The following is a 27,265-nucleotide window of genomic DNA, read 5'->3' on the forward strand; positions in this document are numbered from 1 at the left end:
GAGTAGTTTGGTTAGGTCAGACTGAGAAATCTTTGTGTTTTGATAATGAATTGTTTTCAGGCTTTGGACCAAATGCTTGACCCCTCCGAGCAATCAAATATGACTGTAATGTCTCTGCAGACTGGAGACATTAATGCTGAACATTAACAGTATGGTTTCCGAAGACCACAGTTAAAGGTATTTAGAATAACAATCTGCAGTTTAGGGTAACCTCCTAGCTGCTGGGTTGTGCTGCCTCAACTTGGTTAAGGTGGGGCTGTTTCTGGAATCCTGACCCTTCAGAGTTTTGAATCAGAAATGTCCCAGGAGATACCTGTGTGTGAGCTGGAGGGTGCAAGAGAAGCAGGGCCGCTGTGTCCCAGGGCTTCTCAGAGTTGGATGAGGTGACAGACGAGCGGAGAGGTGTCATGCAGGAGTCCTTCGCCCTGGCTCTCCTCCACTCCACACCCAGCCCTTCCTCCTGGAAACTGGCCCCTCAGGTCAAGCAGACCAGGCCCAGCACAGACTGTGGCTGCACAGACAGAGCTTCCCATAGGCCTTTCCAGAAGCTTCCCACCAGGTCCCACTTCCAGTCCTGGATGTGCCCACTCCTCAGACGCACTGGCTCACCTCCATCTTTCCCGTCAGAACTTCGCTTCCCTGGCTCCGCCCACAACTTATACAGTCTCGTTCCTGGAACAAATTCTCTGTCGTATCACAGAGCAGCTCTGGTGCCCCACAAAAGCCCCGAGTGGCACATTCCTGCTATAATTCTCTTGTGGGCTTGCAAAGCTCTCTTGAGTTACTGCAAAATGGGGACCAGGCAAAATCTACTCTGGAGGTCAGGGATTCACTCTACGTTATTGGAGGATCCACAGCCTTGGGGTCTCCATTTGCTTGATCTCAGGTGTGAGGATGGCACATCTCATCCACATTTCTGAGGCAGGGAGACTCTCATTCGTCAGTGTGACACTCTTCAAATGCCATGAGGTACAAGCATTTGTCACTGTTGTAATGTCTCCCAGTAAACAGCTAAAAGAGGGATTAACTTCCACTAATTTGCTGCCAGCTTTCTGTATATCATGCTGGGCCTCACCCTCCAGCTCAGTGTTGTGTTTTGCTTTGTTTCGTTTCCAACTGTAGGTCGTGACTAATTCATTTATTAGCAAATACACTGAGTGGTCATCAATCAGCATTTTCTTTTTCGTGAAGCAGGAGAACGAAACGGAACAAAAATATAGGAGCGTACCGCATGGGGTAAGAGCGGCCATTGTTTTTTGAAATTTCATATATTTGCGTTGTATTGGACCATTGGCATAAGGGTACTAGCATGGTCACAGGAGAAGAAGTTTGAAAAGGATTCTCTAGCACATTCCGTCAAACAGGTGGGGCGGTTGTATAGGGCACAGCACAGATAAAGATGATACCCAGGTAGAGAACAGATGAAAATAACACAAATCCTCTCTCCAAATCTCTTGGAGCCAAATGTATTTCGAAATTCATACTGTTCCAGACTTAAGAGAGGCCCCTCTTACTGTATGATTTAGTGCTGGCAGCCGGCACTGGGGCTGTGGCCCGATCCAAACACACACGCCTGGGACAAGCCACACTAACTGCAGTGGTCTCCCCTTGGCTACCAGGTGCGTTCAGGTCAGGTTAGGCTTTTCCATCAACAAATTAGACTCAAACGTTAAGTTCCCAGGCATTTTTGAATTTGAGGTTGCAGGTAAGGGCTGCGGATCTGTACTCTACCAAATTAAAGCAAACTAGGAGTACTAAGCTGTAAAACAAATCAAAATTGTTCCAGGTAATCACGTGAGTTTAAAAAAAAAAAAAGAAAGAAACTCTGAAGTTTTAACTGTCAAAAAAGTGTACCCATATAGATTCAAAAACATGAAAATATAAATCTATAAAGCAAAGATTAGAGCGTGCTGGTCTACCGCAAATAGAATTGCCGAAGAGTATCTCTAAATATACTTCCCCATGCAGTTAAAATGTGATTTAGTTTTCAAAAGTTTGTTCAGTAAGCATTTTGAGTAATGCAGAATTCATTAACTGGCAGGCATACTGAAGGCAAAATAGACAAATTAGAGACTCCCGGAATAAGAGAAGCAAAAATATATAGTCACACAAAGACCTAGATGCAAATGTTTTTAACAGCTTCATTCATAATCACCCCAAACTAAAAACAACCCAAACGCCCACCAACTGGTCAATAGATACTTCTGATCTATGCAAGGATCTATACAATGGAATGCAATTAGCAATAAAAGAGAATGAAGTACAGATACTTACAACTCTGTGGATGAACCAAAAAAAGCATTATGCTAAGTGAAAGAAGCAGACACAGGAGGCCACGTGCTCCATGAGTCCATTCATAGGCCAATGTGGAAAAGATAAAACCACAGAAAGAAAAATCAGATCAGCAGTTGAGCAGGGAGAGGGCTGACTACAAAGGGGGCAGAAGGAGACTTTCCTGAGATGACGGAGATGTTTTGTATCTTGAATGTGGTGGTGGATACATGATGTATCTGTTTGTGAAAGTCACAGAACTATACCCTGAAAGGGGGGGTGAATCTCACTGAATGTAAATTATACCTCAGTAAACCCAATAAGAGAGAGAAGAGGAGGGAGAGAGAGATTGAGACTGACAGAGAGCATGAGAGCAAGCTGGACTAATCCAGTATGAAATGACAAAGGCAATCTAGAATGACCTATGAGGACTCAAGACGAAAACCAACATCTGAGACAAAGGAAAGGAAGAAACGCTGCAACCAAACTAAGCAAGCACTCGGTACAACTGGCATTTTTTAAACAAGCTGCATCTGTAAATCTGTTAACTGAATGACACAGAAAATGTACTGAATGGTAGCCATTGCTCTGTGACGTCTCAACATTCAACAAGAAAGATGGTCCCAAAGGTCCTTGAGCATTTTGCTACTGTACTTCCACAGAAGCTGTTCATCGGCTGCTTCTCCCAGGGGGTTTCCCTAATAGAAAAATTTATGGCAAGGATAAAATTAACACTGCTGGATGCAGAGGAAATGGTTTCTTTTGTGCATCCCTTTGCTCGAAATTCTGGGAAATTATGTTCAAACAGTCCGAGACCTATTACCAAATCCCCGATTTATGGGATTACAGCTAGGTTATTGAGAGACTTTCTCCTAAACAAAGATTTAGTATTCTTATAAATAAATAAAATCAACACTCTTCAAGTGACCTGTGGCCATTTGTAAACCTACAAATCTGAACACCGGGTGCTTCTCTCCTGTTTTCAGGATACGAGTCTTCTGCCCCAGCCAAGCCAGACTTCTCAGCAGTGCTCCTACAGGTCACGCCTACCCCATCCTTGTTGCTGTCACTGCCCCTCCCAGACTCTCCCTTCACCCCCTGCAACTACTAACTAACCCCCATGATTCATCAAGATGTAACCAGCGTTCCACGTTAGGTCTCTTCCTTTGAGTCCAGACCCATGGTGTCTCCACTTGGGTTCCTTGATACGAATGCAAAAGCTGTCCTGTTGATATTGTCCAACGGTCAACTTCGGGGCAGCTATTTGAGAATGAGTGAACAGTTCAGAATGAGGCCATTTCTTATGTTTCTTTCCTACCCTCTTCATGCCTGCCTCAAGGCTGGGTATGAAGTATTTATTTAATTAACACCTTTATCACACTGTACAAGAAATCATCATTTTTTAGAGTTGATAACTTTGGTGGGACTGGATGTTCAATAACAGCTCATTGTTTATGCTGTAATGAAGTTCTCATTTTACCATGCAATTCAACAAGCACTTCAATTCAGTATTTTTGAGTGCTTAGCCACTGTGATGGCTCTAGAGCGTCCTTCTAGAGCGTGTTTTAATATTATGTGTCTACAGATTTCAGTATCCCTTCCTTCAGTATCCCTTCAGCCATCCCTACAGATGGCTCTAGAGCGTGTTTTAATATTATGTGTCTACAGATTTCAGTATCCCTTCCTTACTGAGAATAAATTCTTTTTTTTTAATGTTTATTCATTTTTGAGAGACAAAGAGAGAGAGAGCCAGGAGGGGCAGAGAGCCTGACACAGGGCTCGAAACCACGAACCGCGAGATCACGACTTGAGCCAAAGTCAGACACTTAACTGACTGAGCCACCCAGGCGCCCCAAGAAGAAATTCTCTAATAGAGAAAAGCATTTGGCTCATGCTTTGACCTGCTTCTTCCTCTCCCGCAGCCTTCATGGACTATCATTTGCCCAGAGAACGTCTGTCTTTCAGGTGCTTCCTAGCCACCAGCACTGGGCTACTCCTGGCTTGCTTCGTAGAGAAAGCCAATGACCTTGAGAAACTACTTGGCCCCCACACCAGAGCCACCAACAGAACACATGGCTTGGGGGATGGTGCTATTGGTCAGATAGTGGGCAGTGTCGGGGCCTGAGAGGGACTGGTGACCATGGGGTGCCTAATTCAGACAGAGCCAGAAACAAACTTTAGCTTACCCACTGGAATGAGTACACTCGCTTTGACACACGGGTTTTATCTCTACCTGACGGCTCTCTGCAACAGATGGCCTGGGTCTTTGTTTTTTGTTTGTTTGCTTGTTTTGGCTTTTTTATTTTTCTGCCCTAACAGTAACTCAGACCAAACGTGTGGATAATTTGTAAACCATACGAGCATCCCTTGGGTGGAAGAGGTGGAGACCAACACGAACCACTCAACCACTCAGCAGATGTATCCTAGTAACAATGGATGAGCCGAGCAGAACGACATTCATACCTCACCGTCATTTTCCTTCAAGAAGTTAGGCACCTGTTTCCTGGAAAGTGCTGGTGACTACCCAATAATTGAGGGCAAAGCCTGAGCATTTGGTTTGGGATTTCTAGGGACAAGGACATCCTATTCCTCCGGAAAATGGTCTACATCCATTAGTGTTCTAATACAAAAGACGCACATTCCCTGAAATGGTATTCATTCCAGTGCGGAATTCAAGTATCTGTGTGGATTTCTAAGTAAATACATTTCACTAGTCAGATCAGAGTGCAGAGAAGATTTCAAACCCTAACAGTTCTCATGATGACCAAGTGAAAACAGTTTTCTCTCTGTTTATGAGAAACAGGTCAATGAATAGCATCCAGTAGAATCCATTTGGAGCCATATCTGTGGCTTCTCTGACTTGTCTCATTTTTTAAAAAAAATTAACATTTATTTATTTTTGAGAGAGGGAAATAGAGCACAAGCGGGGGAGGGGCAGAGAGAGAGGGAGACACAGAATCTGAAGCAGGCTCCAGGCTCTGAGCTGTCAACAGAGAGCCTGAGGTGGGGCTTGAACTCACGTACCGCAAGATCATGACCTGAGTCCAAGCCGGATGCTTAACTGACCGAGTCACCCAGTCAGCCCTGACTTCTCTCATTTAATGTCGATACTTCTCTGTGCTACTGACTTGTTCGTTGTTCAGCATTCTCCATTTGCTTTGTGAATACTATGTTCCCAGGCTTTTTATTGTTCACAGCTTATGAGATGAGGGCAGAAATGCATGATATTGGTTAACTGCTCCACTGTGGGAGTTTGTCACTGCCTGTTTCCATCTCTTGTTTGAAGAGCAGGTTTGTGAGTCTGTTTCTCCTCACCACCGACTGTACCATTAAGAGTTGTGGGGGTAGAGGTCCAGAACTATTTCCTTCTCAGGTAATGGCCTTCAACACAATTTCTGCACAAGAAAAAATCGCTCAGCCTCTCATTGCCGCAACAGAGTGATGCAGTATTGATTCCCAAGTCCGAAGACCGTCATGTGAAAAACTAAAAATACCAAATAGCACTGCTCCTTCCTATAGCCATGACCACTGACATGCACAAATATTCATGATTTTTCCCATTTCCAATGGCTTTAAACATATGTTTCAATGTACGAGACCATACTCTTAGAGTCAAAGGAAAATACAATCTGTGTTGCCAAAAAATTGTAATTATTTTATATGATCCTTCTGAAATAAGGACCGCAACTAACTCTTTTGGTAATACAATGACTTAAGGATTTCTAAAGTACTTTTCCTTCTCCACTGGAAGAGCAGATGACACATCTTCATATAATAGTCTGTATTTATTTATTTATTTATATTTTTAAATGTTTGTTTATTTATTTTAAAAAAAATTTTTTTTAACGTTTATTTCTTTTTGAGACAGAGAGAGACAGGGCATGAACGGGGGAGGGTCAGAGAGAGAGGGAGACACAGAATCTGAAACAGGCTCCAGGCTCTGAGCTGTCAGCACAGAGCCCGACGCGGGGCTCGAACCCACGGACTGCGAGATCATGACCTGAGCTGAAGTCGGCCACTCAACCCACTGAGCCACCCAGGCGCCCCAATGTTTGTTTATTTTTGAGAGAAAGAGCGTGAGCAGAGGAGGGGCAGAGAGAGGGAGACACAGAATCTGAAGTAGGCTCCAGGCTCTGAGCTAGGCTCCAGGCTCTGAGCTGTCAGCACAGAGCCTGACGTGGGGCTTGAACTCACGGAGCCTGAGATCATGAAGGGAAATCTAACCGAATGAGCCACAGGTGCCCCTAATACTCTGTCTTTAAAGCTTTCCCTGCTGTAAAATGATATTCACATGGGCAGATGCAAACACTGCAAATTCTTGTTAATTATGCAGAGGAAACATTGATTTAGATAAAGTTCTAGCTTACGAATTGTCTCTGAGATTCAGTGCAACAAATGTTATTTTGTATCTGCTTTGCATTTGGTATCCGGCTGAGCACTCAGCCATGAATATGGTTGTCTGTTTGGCAAGGATGCTATCTGAAGTAAAAGTTTTATGAAGAGAAACTATATCACGTGGAAACTCAGGACGGGGGGTGGGTGGGGGGGGTGCTGTCCAGAAAGAGGTGAGGTCACATAAGGGAAATGTCTCCAAGATGGCAATATTTTGATAACAAAGCATGAAGCAAAGGGTGTTCCAGATAGAAACAGAGTCTAGAAAATATGGGGCGGATTCTGACTCCAATCTTCAGAAAACCTGAGTTATGTGTGTAGAAGGAAGCAGTGGGAGATAATTTGGAAATGTGGGTGGGTCCCCAATTTGGGAAAATGTAGAAAATTAAGGTTGAGGAGAGACATTAATTCAGTGGGCAAATGAATGATTTCATTATATCTGTTTTAGTAAAAACAACTTAGTTTTCCTGTCTTGAAGCAAGGGGATATGGAAAAATTGGAACACGGCAGGAAGGTAAGACAGAGAAGGTCATTTCACATTCCCAAGGAGGAGTAAGGTGGGCCTAAGCCGAAGTAATGACAATAGGAAGTGTATAGCAAGGAGGGAATGAACCTCAGAGCCTTTTCAGATGTTGGGAAGTGTTCCTCGAACGTGTGTAAATCCGTGCAGTGCAGGAGTGAGGCGAGAAGCGGGATGCAATCACTTGAGACCAGGAAAGCATAAAGAACACAACCAGTGACATTTACACCATCACCACTCTGGCGGCGGGATTCCCCCTGACGGGTTCCACCCGGATTCACATCTGAGAGGCTAGCAAAGAAGTATGCAGGCTTGACGATCAGAGAGACCTAACTGCCACTTGCTCGTGTGAAAAGAAGTTACTTCACTCTTCACTCACAGGTCACTATGGAAATGAAATGACCAAGCTATAGAAAATGGTGCAAAACTGTAATTGTGTGCCACTTCACATATCTTGTGTGCAGACGCATTTATGTGCCTACGGGCATGTGTAAAGATAGATCAGGAAAAAGAAGAGTCAGAAGGAACTGTTTCCACTTTGGTCATCCAGGATGATGCATTTCTAAGGGTCCGATGGAACACTCAAACAGTTCCTATGACATACACTTAACACAAACTGCAACTTTCCACAAGCAATAATGGCTTGGCCTCTAGCTAAGGTGTTTAACTGGAAAAGACATTTCAGAGTAGTTTGAGCTATGAAAGAGCTAATTTCAGAATTGCAAGTAAGACGTAGAGCAAATAAGAAATCTGAACCCCATGCCTGTATCGGACTATTAGCATAAGTCTCCAAAACATTCCATTTTTATAGACTCAACATCCAAATTCTACGTCCATATCAAACAGCACCAATTTCCTGTCTATTATTCATCATGCTGTCTACACCAAGACTTGAAACCTTTAAGTGATATATTACACAGTTCATTTGTTCATGTTACTAATGAAATCTAAAACATTCCTTCTGGTACCTCTAATTTTGTATGGAACAAGGCGCCAAGGTAACCACCTGAGAATTTAGGTTTTTAGTTCAAGACTGCATCATTTTCCATAGGACCTGATCTTTATCATTCATTAACTCAGACTGTTTATATTAGTCACAATGACCTGATTTAGTGAAGATGGGGATTACAAATCAGAAAATCTTTTTTTCCAGCCATATTTTTAAGAGAGAGATAAATTTCAATGAAGGATTACATCTTTTTTTTTCTAGAAGAAAAATTGATCTGTTTACCAAATACTTACCGACTGATGTCACTATACTTGAATTTAAAGTCATTTTCTAAGTTGTGAGCCAAATTCCTATGGTAAAGCTTTCAACAACATAAGAAATGCAAATCACCTATTTTTGTGATACACACACATACACACACACCTATGTACATATATTAGTCTGTGGCTTTTAATTTGTTTCAAGTATACACAAGATATTTTGGCAGATCAAAGAAAACAGCAAATCTGATCAATTGCAAAAGAAATGTTAATGCATTTCTATATGTTATATGTTATATATAACTATATGTAACTATATGCTATATATATGTAACTATATGTTATATAGAGACGTAAAGCCTCAGATGTTAAGATCTTCTGGCTTTTCTTCCAATTGTGTGGGAATTACAGGCACTTGTTATGCACTGAATGTCTGTGTCCTCTCAAAATTCATGAGATCCTAACCAGCAATGTGATGGTATTAAAAGGGGTGCCTTTGCGAGGTGATGAGGTCATGAGTGCAGAGCCCCCATGAATGGGATTAATACCCTAATAAAAGAGTCCCCAGCGAGCTCTCCTGCTCTCTTTGTGCCATGTGAGGACACAGTGAAAAAAATGCTGTCTCTGAACCAGGAAGCAATTCTTCTGGCAGATACTGAATCTGTCGGCGTCATGATTTGGTCTTCCCAGCCCCCAGAACCATGAGAAATAAAAGTTTGTTGCTTAAGCCACCCAGTCTGCAGTATTCTGTGACAGTAGCTTGAATGGACTAAGGCAACACTGAGTAAGTGCTTATAACAAGAATGAATGGGACCTCTATCTACTATCTTATGCTGAAATGTGGCTATCTCATGACAGGGAGTTTAAAGAAAAGCTAAGACTGAATTCCCTCATCTTACAGGACTTTAGACCAACATAAAATTATGCAGTCGGTCTTAGAACATAGTGGTCTTCTCTCAAGGTGCCTAGGAGGACTGCTACTCACCACAGCCTTGCAAATCTCTGATGTACACATTCTGATCCCAAAGAGTAACATCCTGCTAAGCCAGGCTGGGGGTGTGAGGATGGTCACCCTGGCACAGTCCACAGTCCCCTTGGGAATGGGAAACAGAGGCAGGTGTGCTTCTAGTCCCCCTCCACACCCAGGGCAGATATCTCTGCCTGCCAATGGCACTCATTTTTGCCTAAAAACTTTTAAGTTGAGTGTTTCAGTCAGCCACTGGCAATAAATCTGAGTTCCCTGGTTACATGGCTATAGAAAATAATATTCCTTGTTTTGTTTATTTATTTATTTTGAGAGAGAGAGAGAGAGAGAGAGAGAGAGAGAGAGAGCATGTGAGTGAGTGGGGGAGGGGCAGAGAGAGAGGGAGACAGAGAATCCCAAGCAGGCTCTGCTCTGTCAGCACAGACTCCAACGTGAGGCTCGATCCCGCGACCTTGGGATCATGACGTGAGCCGAGATCAAAAGTTGGACACTTAACTGACTGAGACACCCAGGCTCCCCAAAACAACATCCTTACTTAGTCCTGTGTTTGATTCTTTAAAGATAAATTTTTGAAAGGAAAGGATAAAGGGAGAGTTAGAAAATATTTATTAAACAAAACTGTTACTGACAGAGACTATTTGATATATGCATACTACCTCATCTGAGAGAACTGATATCCTGTGACTTTAACGAAACCTCAGCCAATGTCGGAGATTGATGGTGAGACGCAGGGAGAATCAACCTGATTCTCTGGTGTTTTTTCCACGCTTGCCACATTGTTTCCAGGCAAAAGGAGCCTAGCTGTTTGTTTTATTCTATAGGCGGAGTGTATCAATAGATTGCCGTGAATGTTTCATCGTGAAGGCCCTTCTTTGACCCTTGGGGCTCTTGGTTTAGCCTTTCTAATGGTGTGATAAGAATTCTGGACTGTGTATCAGCGGTAGGTGGGTCTGAAGCAGGAAAGGTAAGTCACTTGCTTTTCTTAATACATGCTTGCACACATGCACACATGCACACACGCGCACGCACGCACACACCACACACACACACACACACACACACACACCCATCCAGCAGGGCACATGAAGAGTAAAGGTCAACAGAGTTATTTTTGGCAACTGTCATTGAGACCTAAAGCAAGAAAGTAGGTTGAGTGGTGGTGTTCAGAGACTAAATCCATTGTCTACTGCTTCCGAGCCACGTGGCCACTGAGGGGAGGGGCTCTGCGTCTTGGTTTCTATACGCATAAACTGGCTTGGTGCTATCAGCCACTGCAGGAGACTGTGTGCGGGTGATGCACACACAGTGATGTCTAGAGCGCTTGGCTGAATATTATTACTTGGCTGAATAATGACATAATTAGCCTTACTAAATGGTGGCAAAATAATTTCATTAGTAATAAAATTCCATTTCACGGAGTTTTATGAAATGATCTGGATCTGGACACAGATCTGGGCTTTGACCAATCTTGAGTTTAAAAGCCGATTTCTAGCTCTCCTGCTTAATTTCTCTACGCCTAAATGTAACCATGTGCAAAAGAAGGGAGAAGGGTCCTCTGGGGTCTCTGGAGTCTCAAACGGCATGATTCTAGGTCCCCAATTTAACTCCTATTGGCCTGTACCTCCGGGTAATTGAGGGAGGAGAATAAACATTTGCAGATTCTATACACTGAGAAAGAAATACAATGATGTCTTCATCTAAAACAGGGCTTTTTAGCTGAGGTTCATTTACTGCGTTGTGCTTCTAAGGCTCTTTGAATCCCCTGAATCTTCAGCACGTAGAATGTTCTGTTTATGTGAGTATGTGAATTTTTCTGGAAAGTAAGTCTGTTACTTTCAGCAGATTTTCTAGCAATCTATGACATGTCACCACCTATGTCCCCCAAAAATTTAAACCAAAGATTGCTAAAGGTTCATAATTTTTTCATTAAAATAATAATATGACAGGGGTGCCTGGGTGGTCCAGTCGGTTGAGCGTCCGACTTAGGCTCAGGTCATGATCTCACGGTTCGTGTATTCAAAGCCCGCACTGGGCTCTGTGCTGACAGCTCAGAGCCTGGAGCCTGCTTCGGATTCTGTGTCTCCTTCTCTCTGTCCCGCCCCCAGTTGCCCTGTCTCTCTCTCGTAAAATAAATAAACATTAAAAAAATTTTTACATACTATTACAAATAATAATAGCGCTATTTTGTACTCACAAAATAAATCAATACCAAAGATAAAATTGGAATCTAAGTTTTTTTTTAGTTTAGTGTCAATTAAGACAGTTTAGCACTGGTATCTTATTTCAGGTCTTCCAAAAGCCCGCCTGGAGTGGAAGCCCTGGGTGCAGGTGGTTTATTTGGGAAGTCTTCTGGAAATTGCAAGAATGTGACAGCGATGGATGGAGAAAGAGAAGCCCACAAGGGTGTGCCGTTGACAGGTCACTGCTGTAAGCGGCTCCTAGGAAGCTTTTGCACACTCCAAGCGATGCCCTCTGGATTCTCCATGGCAGCTGCAGCACCTATATCCCTATATCCACTTATTTCTTCTGCTCACCGATGCTTCCGGGCCTTTCACTGCAGGCCCTTCCGGGCTGCCCTGCCTGTGGATGGAGCAAATTTCCTAAAGGCTAGAGAAAGCCCCAGGGCAGAGAAGCAGAGTGTTGCAGGCACTAGATGGAGAGACAGCAGCCAGAGAGTGGAATCAGCCAACTGGACGTGGCCCGTTTCAGAATTCTTCTCACACACCACATCCAATCACCCACTGAGTTGTAACTTCGCATTTTAAAGCCTAAAACACATTTGGCACACATCCTCTCTATCATATTCAGTTGCCCCTGCCTCAGTTCAGGCAGGAGTAATCGCTCCCCTGAACTACTGCAGTGTTTTCCAGTTCATCTTGCTCGCCTAAGCTATCCTCTGGTCCATGTCACTGCCCACAGGATCCTTCTAGAAGTACATCCAACAGTACCTTCCCTGGGTTTCACACTCTTCAGTGGCTCCCAATACTTGTCAAAGATTATCCTGATGGGTTTCCCACCCGTTCTCAGTTTCATTTCTGTCTTCATTTGTGCCCCTTGTGCTCTGTCTCTAACATCTGATGGTTGGTCTCCAAAAAAATCGCCCTTGTAAACCCCGCTGGGGCAGTTGCTGCAGTGACGTTTCAGAAACCACTCTTCCCTGCCTCTCAACTAGGCAGCCAGGCCTCTGCTCATGCCCCCGCAAGCAGACACATTGCCCCATTTGTCTCTACTCCATTCTGTAATTATTTGCATCATTATTGTCATACCTGGTACATAGTAGCCCCTCAAACACATTTTCAAACGGCTACACTAAACAGTAGCACATAATCGCTGCGTTATAGTTTATATTTACATATTGGTGTCTTCTAGAAGACCAAGACCGTGTTCTTCCATCCCCTCCCCTCCCCCCACCCCAGCCCTCAGCATAGCAAGAATAATGTGTGTTCAACCAATGCTTGTCAGCATGAAGCATCACAAATGCTGGCACGGTAGAATGTGAAAGTCCCGAAGGTAGAGTCACATAAAAGTGAGTTCATATCTTGTCTTTGACACTCACTAGCTGTGTGGTCTTGAGCAAATTACTTAACCACTCTGATGTTGCTTTGCTCATTTACTAAATGCGGGTGGCATACTCTGGTAGATTATATAACTTCTTCCAACGGGACACTCTCCTTTCCTGAAACAGTAGTATACACTCCTGACCATTCCCGTGTGACTTATAGTGCACCTCTGCAGGAGGAGTGTGCTGCTTTGCCTACAGACCGTCACTTGGCCACGGGACCTGCCTGAGCAACTAAAAGTAAGCGCGAAGTGGCTCATCTCCCATTTGAGCAAACACTGGAAGAGCCACCGCTTGCCTTGGCCATAGCTGTTTTCCTCAGCCACAAGAAGGGCATGTGCCAAATGAAGGCTTGGTTTCAGCCTGGATCCCAGAATGAAAAAGGCTTTTGGAGAAGAGCCACAGTTGGTCCACAGCCTCTGAAACCAACACCTAATATGAGCAAGAAATAAACCCCTGGTCTTGTAAGTCACTGGGATATGAGGTTGTTAGCTAGCCTAGCATAAGTCAGTAGAATCCAACTCCTGAATGTTGTAAGAATTCAATAAATCAGATACGCAAAGTGCTTCTCAGACAGGCCACCATTCGATAGGTCTTTGAAAAATCTAACTCCCTTACCCCGTCACGTTCCTCTGAAAACCCAAATCTATCCCAGAGGTGGGCATAAAGCAGAGGTTTGAAAATGTTCAAATTGTCAAATAAATGAATAAATGCATATGTTGGGCTTAATTTTAAATACCAAAATACAGACACATCTTTTTCATCTAGTCATTTCTTGCGTATAAATGACTTTGGCAGGGTGCCTATGTGGCTCAGTTGGTTAAGCGTCCAGCTTCTTGATTTTGGCTCAAGTCATGATCTCATGGTTCGTGAGACCGAGCCCCGTGTAGGGCTCTGTGCAGACAGCGCAGAGCTCACTTGGGATTCTCTCTCTCCCTCTTTCTGCCTCTCCCCAACTCTTGCTTTTTCTCTCTCTCTCAAAATAAATAAAAAACATTAAGAAATTACTTTGACAAATATTTTAGATAGTAATTTCAAAACAGCTTGCTAAAGCTTCCAGGAATATTTACATGGGGTCTAAAGGAATTCAAGAACTTAGTAGCTCATCTTTCAGAAAACCAAAACAGGGCAAATCATTTAATTGAGAAACATCTATTGTGCACCTACATCTATATGCAAAAATACCATTGGCTTAAATGCTGTGAGTGTGAAAACACATTGCTAAAGCCCAGCTATGATTTCCCTTGATTTACTCCATAGACAACAAGACTATAACAATGCTGTGATTTGAATTTAATGTGTTTTCCTTTCTGTAGGCTTCTCTGAAAGGCAATATAAGGAAATACTTGTCTTGATCTAAATGAATAGGTATTCAAAATCATCCATTTTATCCCACAGACTTATGACCTTAAACAATTAAGAAACATAAATAGTGACTCTAGACATTGATATCTTTGTTTCTGTCAAAATTGATTTCCCTTAACCATCACATTTCTTGGATGCAAGTTTTCATATGGAAAAGCACATCATAGATCCATCACTGGAGTGCACCTTTCCATTATTTCCCACATTTTATAGAGCATTATCTGCAGAAACAGCATTAATTTCAATAGCACAGCTAGTGAGTTACACATAAAGCGGGAGGATTGAAAAGAATTTGAAAATTTGCCTTAAATTTCTCAAGGAATCAGTTAATTCTCCGAAGCCAAAAGAAACTAAAATTTATCAGGACAAGCAGATTCCATGGGGCTGGGCCAGCAGAGAAATGCCATACTAATATTTATTTGCAAGGCCATTTATCGAACACTTATTAAATGCCTGTATTTGACAATGTGTGGGCCAGCACTAGAGGCCATAAGATGGTGAGACAGAGGTCCTGCCCTCAGAAGGATAGGTCTAGTCTGACCTGATATGCACTGATAAGTACATATAAGATTATGAACATACCTGGTGGCTTTGTTCTAACAGAAGAGCAGGAGGGGTTGAGAGGACAGGAGAGGACCCTGAGGGTGGTGCTCAGTGAGGCGAGGGGAAGGTTCTGGGAGGAGGTGGGGGCTGGGCACAAACAACCGTGAGTGTCCTGAAAGGCACCAGAGGCAGGAATGGGGGAAAGCCAATGAAACGCGGTACAAAGAGTCTGCTAAGCCCTCCCCTGGTTCTGTTGCCAGAATCAGGTCCTCACTCCTATCTTCCTTTATCCAACCACTTCACGAAGTGAGTTAGGTGCCAGGTGTCTCGGTTAACAAGACAGACACAGCTCCTGCCTTGGTGGAACTCTCAGTCCTATCAGAGGGAATTCTATGCTGGGAGGCAGCGGGTGCCAAACCCGGCACATGAGACTCAGTAGTTCGAGAAGAGAGACTCGGGATGCTCCGTGTTAATACGAAGGTCAGCGAATTAAGTAATTGCTCACACTGACACAGAGAATAAAGCCACATCCTCCTCCCGATGCTCTCAGGGATGAGCTGGCTCCGGCTGCAGGCTCCTCCTACAGGCCACCACAGTGCAGGATAAAGGAGACGCTGGGACCCTGCTCTCCTGCCTCCTAAGAAGCGCACTCTTGTACAGTCCCTTTCCACCTAACCCCTGAGCTCCTCGCCACAGAGGACTCGGTTCTGTACTCAACACGCAACACGCGTCTGCTGAGCTAGCACACTGCGAGAGTGTCCTGGGCACCAGGGTATCAAGGCAGTTCCATCCTTCACACACTCACAGACTTCAAGGTCCAAAGGGAGAGAGACACAGGAAGTAAGGTTCAATACAAAGTGTCCATGTATATACCATATGAGGTAACTGATCAACTATGCCCACATTTCATCCAATAAGGTATGGTACTAATTCGGCAGAGTAGAAGAATGCATGAGGTATGATGGAAGAGGTGGGGCCCTGGGAGGAAGCCATCAGGAAAGGTTTTGCAAAAACAATAATATTTAAAATTAGAATGGTGGGTAGATGGTCTTCACGGGCTAGATGCGAGGGAGGAGCCTGACAACAGACAGGCAGCTGGTAGGAGGCTGGTGAACCCCCCGAAGACAAAGCCATGTTCTTTGAATTATGTCTACATTGGCAAAAAAAAAAAATCCTTGGAATATTTGTGTTTCATCACAGCAGGCTCTTTTAGGGTGATTTATATTTGAAAATAATCTTTGAAGGGGAAAGATACTTCATTCCACAATTCAAGTAGAGCATCAAATAAAGTCACATGCAATACTGTTACTAATAATCTGAGGTACCGTGCTGATTATACAGATTCATTAAGAATAGGCTCTCTGCTTTTTAAGTAAAAAAAAAAAAAAGGGTGGAATATCAGTACAAGATTGTTATTTTAAAATAGGCAGCAATAAGACTTCCCAGAAAGTAGGAACTTTTATTTCTTTTGGCAAGTTACTCTGCAGGAACCTATTTACTTGCTAAAAAAGTTTCTTTTTTTTTTTTTTTTGCTCAGATGAAAAGTACAGCTTTGGAAAGAGAACGCCATTTCAGACCTAGCTCAGAGCTTATTGTGATAGATATTACGAGTGCCTTCTACCTCTGTCACAGTGACACCTCTTCTTTCCCCTAAATTATTAGCAAGGTAGATTCTCTTTGGGCCCCAAACTGTGAGTCACAGTGACAAATGCCACTTCCAGGTGGAAACATTTAAGGGCCAGTATGCATTGCTGCAAGCTCTCCTTCCAGGCTTAAGCAAACTCAGAAGCGTTCTGTTGAGGCATAAGTGCCCCAAGATTGAAGCCGGAGAATGGCAGGCCACGTACAAGGCAAGCTGCCCTCTAGATCAATCTGGCCTCCTCGTTAGACTTTGCCTCAGTGAGAAAGAAACATTTGTTGGAGTAAGCCCCTGAAAATGTGGGCCATTCCTTAGCTGATACATTTGCTTAGAACATGTGGAGTATCAGTGAATTTCCAAAGCCCCACCCATATGCATCACTTGAACAGAGATTAATGAAGGACTGTGATTTGGAAACATTTACAATCATTAATTTAGACGATCTGCACAGGAAGCTGAGCTTCAGATTGAAGTCAAACTGTTAGGCACAGATTTTTTTTATAATAACAACAAAAAACCCTATGTCTGCTTTTGTTATGCAAATATCAATATTGTAGCAGGGCTGAGAAGGCGGTAACGAAGGTCAGATCCAAGACATATGAACCTATACCTTTGGTACATTACAACACACTCCTATGCTGAAATCCTAAAATAAACTCTTGATATCCTCCACAGAGGGGCAATGTGGTTGTCTGCAAGGTGAAAATACACATTGTCACGAATTCAACCGCATAAACTGTGACGATGTGTATTTACTCTGAGATAATGTATATAATCACACAGATTCCAGAAAGGAAATGGCTAAACACCATCTCACAGGCAAGTGTTCCTGCAAGGAGAGCAGGCAGGGCAGATCCCTTAGGTCTTGCTTTCGGTTACAAAATGTACAACAAAGGGCGTCTTTGCTTTCTTATTCTTGGAGAAAACTTTGAAGCTTTAGCTGACTTAGTCACTTTTTTTCTTTAGATGTGGCCACTTTAAAATAATCTGCTAGCAAATAGATTGATGGACAAACTTCAAAGGACACAGCGTTGAAAAGATCAATATCTCTACACAATTTCTCTAAAGAACCAGATCGCTTCATTTAAGATATAATTGGAATTACCTTTAAGAGAAAGAAGAGGTTAAACTCCAGAAGAAAAAAGCACAGCCACATTTAACAGCACTGCTCGACAGTCTTTGCAACTGTAAATGCACAATAACCTCCAAAATCAATATTTGTTCTATATTTTAAAATGCTTGATGCGGGGTGCCTGGGTGGCTCAGTCAGTAAAGCGTCCAACTTCGGCTCAGGTCATGATCTCAGGGTTCATGAGTTCAAGCCCTGTGTCGGGCTCTGTGCTCACAGCTCAGAGCCTGCTTCAGATTCTGTGTCTCCCTCTCTCTCTGCCCCTCCACAGCTCGCACTCTCTCTCTCTCTCAAGAATAAATAAAACATTAAAAATTTTTTTAAATGCTTCCTGCAATGCAGAGAATACTCCCTGTGCATAAATGAGAAAACATAGGATAACATAGGAAAACACAAGATGACATTTTAAGGTGACATCTAAAGATCAGGATGATCACCCAGCTGAGATTACACGTTAAACAATAAAGTATCGCGCTTGATATATTCCTTAACAATATTTTTATCTGCACATTTGTTTGGAAGTATAACAATTTTAGGGAGGCATTGCAGGATGAACTTTATACTGCCTAGTTTTATTCAGATAAGAATATCCAATAAGATGGTGACTGGAGATTATATCCCCAGAGCTATAAGGACATGAAAAATAAAACAACACAACACAAAAGAGACCTATAATGAAGAATTTAGGGTGTTTTGGTGTAAAAATCTTCATCCTTGGAACCAGGCAAACCTGGAAATGAATATAGGTGAGTACTAATGCAAGTCAATGGCCATGACTATATGGGTAATTACTGGATTTCTTGAGTTTCTTTACCTGTGAGATGGCAACCACAGTCTATGGTGGGGGGATGGGTGTCAATAAATAATGGCCAGTTGCCTGTTTTTGTAAATAAAGTATTATTGGAATATAGCCATAATCACTGTCTGCGGCTGCTTTCTGCTAGAAGGCAAAATTGAGAGGTAACAGAAACTGTATGGTCTGTAAAATCTGCAATATTTACTATGTGTCCTTTATAGTAACCATTTGCCAATCTCTGGTCTGTGTGGTTGCTATATGGACTAGAAATTATTTAACATAGTGCTTGGTACACAGTAGCTGTTTCTTTAGATCATTATTCAAGTAAGGAGGGAAAGGTTAAGGTCATACAAATGTGTATGACAGAAACACACAGAAAATGTTTCAACTGCCAAATCCTGTTGATCAGTGAATCCTTAATCATCTGAGAAGAAGCTCTTGCCCAAAGTGCTCTTGCTTCATGTAGTTGACAGCAAAGATCTTAACCTGTTCTTTACTCTTATGGGAAAATGATGCAGGATAAATGCAAATTAAATGGGCAGTAAGATGCCATTTCTCACCTATCAGACTGGCAAAAATCTCAAGTTTGACAGCATGTTCTGTTGATGAGGCACTGGGGAAATAATTACTCTCCTGCATTGCTAGTGGGAGTGCAAACTGTCAAAAGTCGAGAGAGTGAAACTTGGCAAAATTAGCAAAATTCCATATAAATTTACCCTTTGATTGTCCTTGGGAATCTAATCCCTAAGATAATCTGGCAAAAGCACAAGTGTGCACAGGGTTATTCATTACAGAGTTCTTTTGGAAGAGCAAAAGACTGGAAATAGCCTGAAGGTCCACCCACAGAGTACTGGCAAAGAAGGAGTTGAAGCAAGTTGCTTGTGATCCATTTTCCCCTGGATACGAAGGAGATACTGGGGTTGAGGGAAGAAGGTAAGTGACCTGGTTTAGGTTCTGTGTAAACATATTAACTAGATCACCGGGCAAACAGATTAATTAATTAGTTTTTCTTTCGCTAGGAAGAGAGTCCTCATCAATGGAATGTGTCAAGCAGGAAAGCCCTGGCTCAAGATGTTACAATAAACAAATCTTCAATCCATAGATGGATGAGTTATGACTCTTTGGAGAAGGTCACATTTCTTAGGCATAAAACTAGACATGTTGCAAAATCAAATGCTTCCTCCTACATGAGGGGCTTACAAATCTCATGAGAAACCTCAACTATCACTCTGGGTCAAAGGGGATAGAGCCAGTATGAAAAAGGACCTGAGGAGTCACATGGGCTATCCTGGATTTCTCCTTACATTACCAGTGTCCTTTGGTCATTTGAATCCCTGAAATGATTAGTAAAGCTTGATACTGGATAAGATCCCAGTCTCATCCTTTGTGCTGGCTCATCCACACAAAGGAGTGCCACCGGCAGGTTCATGGAGTGATGGATACCTATCGACACTGATGGGGAATGATCTCCACAATATACTCTCAAAGTGTAGAATAATGGGTATAATATGCCACTCTTCATGCAAGATAGGGCAAGGATACAGATACACACGAGGACTGGCTTGCACGTGTGAAAATAAACACCAAAAGGTTAAACCAAAAGCTAATAAACATGGTAAATGTAGAAGGAGGAAGGCGTGGGGCACAGGGGAAGAAGATGCATGTGACATTTCTCTGCAAACATGTTATACATATAAAAACAATATAATTGGTACATGGAGATATATACATGCGATGTATTCAAAAATGAAATGTTAAAAATCCATTGACATTAAAAAGGTTCTGAAACAAATGAGCCAAGTTATATATAAAAAGTTAGACTACAATCACATAGAAAAAAACCTTAAGCAACTTTACTTTTACTTTTCATTCTTTGATTGCACATCCTTAATGTAATACAGAGTTAAGACAATGAAAATTTAATTAATTAATTAATTTAATGTATTTATTTTACATTTTTGTTTTTTTGGAGAGAGGGAGAGAGCATGAGCACGAGCAGGGTGGGGGGAAAGACAGAGAGGGAGAGGGAGAGAGAGAGAGAATCTTAATCAGACTCCATGCCCAACACAGAGTCCAAGCCAGAGCTGGATCTCACAATCCTGAGATCATGACCTGAGCCAAAATCAAGAGTTGGACATTTAATCGACTAAACCGCCCAGGCACCCCAAGACAATGCAAGTTTTAAAGACTTCATTTAACATTCTTAGTATGAATTATAATATTAGTGTATTATTTTTAAATTATTTTATATAATATTTTATATATACTATATATTATACATATATACATTAAAATGAAATAAGTTTTGTTAAGAACCAAACAAAACTTTATTTTTCAGTGAAAAATAAAATAATGTATGAATTTAGGGTATTTTTTTAATTAAAAAAAAGTATTTTCTACCTCTAACATGTATTGAATAAACTGCCCGGAAACAATGATGGTCTAGAAATGATGGGCATCCCAAGTATTTAGATTGTGATTTCAAAATATCACTCTCCACAAAGAAAGTAGGGCTCCTTGGAAGAATGTGTGACTCCGGGTCCGGAATACCGGATGGGGTTGTACATAGAACTGTACTAGGAACATGGAAACTATAAAAGACTGATGGTCCTGTGTCAAAAGGACAAAAAGCCAAGGTGAAGTTGTTCCCAGTGAGTGAAAGGGAACATGCTGAATTGACATGAAATAGAATGAATAGAGACACAATCCCACAAACAGACAAATCCAGAACGTGAGACATTCTTCAAGACAACTGAAGATTTTCTTGATAAGTCAATGACATGAAGAAAACAAAATGAAGTTGGTAGGGAATTGTTGCCTGTGATGTAACAACAAACAGGAATGTGTGTGCTTCAATAGCACCCTGATTCAAACCAGTATCTTTAAGATGGCATTTTTGAGATCATCAGGAAATGGAAGCGTTGATACCAAGGGCTTTTTTTTTTTTTAAGTTTATTTATTTTTGAAAGAGAGAGAGAGAGTATGAGCTGGGGAGGAGCAGAAAGAGAGGAGACAGAGAATCCCAAGCAGGCTCTGTGCTGTCAGTGCAGAGCCCAATTCGGGGCTAGAACTCATGAATCCCAAGATCATGACCCGAGCCGGAAGTCAATTAACTGAGTCACCCAGGCTTCCCGCCATGGACTTATTGTTATTTGCATTTGGTATGATGGTATTATGATTCTGGAAGAAAACACCCATTTTTTTTTTTTTTTTCAGAGATGTATCCTCAACTTATGTAGGGAAAAAGTGACACGATGTCCGAGGTTTTCCCTAAAATAGACAAGAAAAAGAAAACAGACAAAAGAAGTATCCAGCTTCCCACTGAAGCTGGATAATGACTTTCGATTTATTATTTTCACCCCTTTGCTTATGTTTGGTGTTTGTCATTAACATGAAAGAAGAATCAAGAGAAAGAAAGATACTTTGGGAAAAGACTTCACACAAAATGAAAGAATGATAGGATTTTCCATTCTCTGTTTTAGGTTGGCCCATGATATTTGCCTATCTCAAGCCAACCTCGTGCAATAACCTTCAGAATAAACTACAAAGATTTACGGGGAGACCAACAGCGATGGTGCTGATTTTTGGTGGAAGTTTAAGTGGAGAGAGAAATAAATCTCTGAATCAAATAACAAATGATACGGGAAATGCCACCATAGTTAGCCTGGCGAGGAGCTATTCTTATTGTCTCTTGCTAACGGAGAAATGCATTTTAAAGTATTTTATTATTTCTCTAAGCATTCTGGCAGCTTGATTAATACACCTAAAAACACATTTCCAATGTGATAAAAAGAACTAGTCAAAATCTGCTTTTAGAGTAAAAAATAAAATAAAGTCACTTTCCTCTATTCCAATAAGTTGTACCGACCTGGGAAGCTCCATAATAGACACCAAATGAGAGACGTCTGTCACACAAGCTGCCCCTCAGTTCCAAGGCAGGTTGGTTAGCAACCTTATTAACCCTACCTCTACTTTGATGGTATAATAAGTCCATTTTGTTTTCTTTTGCGGAGATGCTGGTGTGGGAGTGCTTTTAGCTAGGAGAGACATGATCTCAGCTTCTAACTTGCAGCGACTAAGATCTAACAATTGTGATGATTGGAAAGGTGTCAATATCAATGTACATTTCTTTGTGCTAAAACTGTACAACTAATGGGACACGAGCGGTGATAAAGCTAGAAAAGAGCAAACGACTTCCCATAATTCTCCATTTAGACAACTCACGTTTGATGCTGTTTCCTGATTTAAGAGACATTTTCATATAAATTCCTCCATCTGATCTCCATGTTCACTCTGCAGGCTGGCAGGGATTTTATCATTCAAAGGGCTACTTTACAAGGAAACAGAGGCTCTGGGGGCAAAATGATGACTTCCTCATGGGCATAGAGTCCCTACAGCAGTGGTGACGAGACCACTGATCTATCATCAGTAAATTACTTAGAGTGAAATAGGACAGGAGAACCGAAAAGTGAAGCCATGCTAAATGCTGCTTACCTTTCAAAGCCAATCTGCCGAAATGTCTTTTCCCATGTTGAGCCTGTAAACGAGACGAAAGAACATAATTAACTGATGTACCTCAAGCATGCAGTTAGTTTTGTCCTCTTTTTGCATACCCTGGTAGATACTTGGCTTTACAGTTACATGGGATGAGTTTTCCCTCAAACGCATTGTTCCCACCGCCAGTCCCCAAATGGCCCTTTTAGAGAACATTCCACACAACGAACAAGTGACAAAGCTCTACCTCCCTTTCCTCTGGTTATACTGTAGGCCACAAAATCACACTCTAAGAGTCCGAATGCATCAGAATAACAGGAGTAAACCTCTCCTGTCTAAATTAACGCAACAGCATCTTGTAAGTTGTAGTCTCTAAAATTCAACTTTTAATTTCATGTGGCACATGGAAAGCAAGATGGCGCCCTCAAGGTCTAACTCATTAAACACCAGGCCTTTATCTCACCAGTGTTGAAGCACAAGGATGAACAGTTCTTTCTTTTTAAAGCTAAACATTTAAATCAGAAGTCTCTTGCATGCAAAACATACTGTTTCCAGTGACATGATTTAAAGAGTAGTATATCCAAATCCATAAAAGAACAGCTGGGCTTTAAAAAAAGATTTTCTATAATATTTTTCATGTAATAATTCTTCCCTACCTTATAGGTATAATAATTTCCTGAGAACCTGATAGACAGAAGAGTGCTAAATTTTTGTTTTTTATCAAAGACCACTTTAATAAAAACTGCATTAATAGAAGTTCAGGGTTTGTACTAACTCATGGTTTGACAATTTACATGAGTCAGTGGCAAATACATTTTGAGTTCAGCACTCACTCACTTAGCCCTAAATTCGTGAGTTATGCTTTGCATTAGCTTGTTAATCACAGCAGATAATCACTGCCCTTCTGTACAACTGATTTCTGCAAACAGGAAACGGGAGATTCAGCACTGGGTCTCCAGAGGCAGATAAAGTCTACCCTGTTTGTTTTCCCCCAAGTCACAGTGAACTACGATGGTGCTGTATCTCTTTCTGGAGAATTCGGCTTCAGATGCTTTACTGTCTGGTGGCAACTCAGCATCTCCTAGGGTTAGGCTTCCTGGAAAGGCAGGGGATTATACAGTGGTTTCCCTGGGCCCTCTCTGAAGACTGAGTCCCAAGAGAGCATGAATATGATGTTTGCCTTCGGTTCATATACTTGGTTATGACGAAGCATTTTAAACAAGTATTCTACATAATAAAGGACTACATTTTTGTTATGAATTATGAGCACACATGCACACACATACACACACACAAAGATTTAAAGCAGATTCAGGCTTATCTCTTTGGATGAAGTCACTCTTATCCAATTGAATTCCAGTATGCTTTGCGGAGTAAAAGTAGGAGTCGTGGAATTTTAGTTAACCAGCCCAGGAATGTCCATGGCTCCTCATCCAGGGGAGCGGGCCCATATGAATGTCATCTGTCCTGTGAGTCACAGGCAATTCAAAATCCCTATCTCAGGAATTCTTGGAAGACAATTATCCTGCCCCTGAGATACTAGCAATTAAGACCCTGGCAAAACATAACAGAACCTGAGTCAGAAACCACATTGTATTCAAAGACAGCTGGCAACAGCCTGGCCCAAACAGAGAAGTGGGAGAGATTAAGAGTCTCCTGCCAAGTAAGAACCAGACAGTCTGAGCTCAGACCGAGTGGCAAGGGTCTAGGGGAGGCTGAAGGGAATCATGAGAGGGTCCGGACGCTATTCTCGTTGACTTGCTTCCGGTGAGAAACAAAGCACCTTTACATTTTTTTCTATATTTTCATTTTTTTGCCCAGATCTGCTGCGTGCATCCCTAAAACTCATTTTTTAAATACATTTTTAAGAAAACTCCCCTTTTTAATAGATCTATTATCTATTATCAGGCTCTATTATCTATTATCAGGCTCTTAAAACATGAAACTTTAGTTAAGAAATAGGTTCCAGGGGCACCTGGGTGGCTCAGTGAGTTAAGTGTCCATCTTTGGCTCAGGTCAGGATCTCGCAGTCCGTGAGTTCAAGCCCCGTGTCGGGCTCTGTGTTGACAGCTCAGAGCCTGGAGCCTGCTTCGGATTCTGTGTCTCCCTCTCTCTCTGCCCCTCCCTCCCCCAAAAAAATAAACTTAAAAAAGAAAGAAATAGGTTCCCTCTTCACATTTCTTAGTAAACTCACTCAAATAAGCAGAACAAGATAAAAGTTTTTGGTGCAAGACTCCCAGCACTCCTTGGAATAAGTTTTCTTCAGCCACTCAACCAAGCACAATAGCGATGGTTGAAAAACGACTTCCTTCTAGTGGCTAGATACTAACTTAATTGATACTTTGAGCATCTTACCTACAACTGGCATTCATCATTGTTTGCTGTGGATACTCTACTAATCATCTTACTGTGTTCGTTATACGACCGAATATATTAAAATACGGTTTCTGCCCTCCAACACCACATACCCTGGAGGTTTGGGTTTTTATGTCTTTTGTGAGCACTTAGTCATGATGAAATGAGAAACACACAATAAATGAAACAGACATATCCAGATCCCTCTGGCACCAGGAATATTTTTGGCAGCTCATTATTCAGTTGTTGGGGAATTCTTTTAAAGCCATTAACCATGTTTTACATGGTAAGGTAATATTATTCTCCTTTGCTGGAGCGGTCCAACAGGGAGAGAGAAAAGTAGGGAAAACAAAAGTAGCTGGCAGACTTCCTCGATTCAACACTTTTCAAATGAGATTTATAATATGGAGAAGTCTAAAACATGTTCCATTCTTCAAGGGAAAGCAAAGGACAGCAACAACAAAAAGAAAAATATATGGCGTAGAATATCAGATACAAAGCCTAGGGGCATTTTTCCTTTCTGATTGTAGATGGAGTCAGAAATAATGAATTAGGATTCTTTAGTTCTAAAAATCGCCCTTGATAGCACCAACATCCAACAGCAGAACTGAAGTCTGGAATGGGGTATGACAGCGTCCAGAAGCTGCAAACAAACCAAGACTCAAGGCCATTCAGTCTGTACAGCAAGTTCCCGAATCTATGCTGTGTGTGCCCAAGGTTAACAAAATGCCCTGTAGCATCCTGCAGCACAGACTCTTCAAGGGGGGCACCACCATGCAGAGAAGTGCAGGACATTTCCTCCTTGAAGAAATGAATCAACCATCGCTCCTTTACAGAACAAACAAAACACTATCCATTCTCTCTCTCCCTCTCACCCCCATTTTCGAATTGGCATCTGAAGATCCAAGTTCCCGTTCTTTCCATAAGAGAAAGAAGTTATGGAAACTTCTTTTCTTGGGAACCATCTTCCCCAAGCCAAATGGGTGGGTTCTGCTGGGGCTCCCTGGCCCAGGAGGCAGGGAAATCTAGATTTGGGGCCACAGAGTCAACGTTCTGAACTTCCTTACTAATTGCTTTGTCATCCTGTCTTCTTGCCTTTCCATCCTTCTTCACCTTCCTTTCCTTACTCTCCTTGCTATCATTTGTCTCTCACCCTGATCTGGCCTCAATATGGAATTCAAAACAATTTTTTAATTTTACAAAGTTTTCTGTGTCTGGTTATTAATTTCAGAAGCATGTGAGAGCCTCCAGTAGAAGATATATCATCAAACACCTTCCCGTATGATCTTTCATCTAGGACCTGTGAGTTTCCAAAACTATGTTAATTCTGTTTAGCACTCAGCATGACCCCTAGGAGTGCGATTTATACAAATATACATAGACAGAAGGCCACACGCCAAAATGTAACCTGAAGATGATGGGACGGGGTCGATTAATTTTGACTTCTTCAAATTTGTTTATTAGTAGTAGTGTAAAATCGCAGGGCTGGGCCTGTTGTTTGAAACCAGCCATTCAAGTTCCAGGGTGTCCAACAGGTCCCTTTCAGTTCGTAATTTTCTGTTTTTCATAGACGTCAATTTACGTCCTTCTGTCATAAACTGGTCACTCGCTTTATTATGTTTCCTCAGCGATTACTTTTATCAGTCATTCTTTCAATCTGTTGCTCAATTTCCAATACAAAAAGAAAGTAACATGATTTTTCCTACAGGCTTCGTAATGCACTGGTAGACCTGGTGGCCATATGGGGCAGAGATTTTCTTCCAACTGAACAGTTTTAGCCCAAGTATGTCTCAGATGTTGAGAGCCACTTGAACTTGGACCTACACCTCTGCTTTTTTTTTTTCCAAAATAATTAGCAGAAAAGGACTAATAATTCATAGAAGTGGTAGATGTTTGCCAGCACATTCCTATAAAAATGGAAGTACTTTTTATATATCGCAGGGGCCGCCAGGCAGCTGAACGTGTGGCCTGGCACAGAATTCCGTGATCAAACACAAATACCAGGAAA

The 27,265-nt window shown here is 41.9% G+C and overlaps 1 protein-coding gene across 8 annotated transcripts in view; it reads right to left on the bottom strand.

The window, feature by feature from the left end:
- The window catches only part of LOC102966393 (piezo-type mechanosensitive ion channel component 2), a 468,901-nt gene that overhangs the window by 225,768 nt on the left and 215,868 nt on the right, over positions 1-27,265 (bottom strand). For all 8 annotated transcript variants that reach the window (XM_042961476.1, XM_042961473.1, XM_042961474.1 and 5 more), the window contains exon 4: positions 22,903-22,945. In XM_042961476.1, the coding sequence (XP_042817410.1) occupies positions 22,903-22,945 (43 nt within the window). The remainder of the gene's footprint in view (positions 1-22,902; positions 22,946-27,265) is intronic.

The sequence above is a fragment of the Panthera tigris genome, chromosome D3 (assembly GCF_018350195.1).
Source record: "Panthera tigris isolate Pti1 chromosome D3, P.tigris_Pti1_mat1.1, whole genome shotgun sequence".
In the NCBI taxonomy this organism is placed as follows: Eukaryota; Metazoa; Chordata; class Mammalia; order Carnivora; family Felidae; genus Panthera; species Panthera tigris.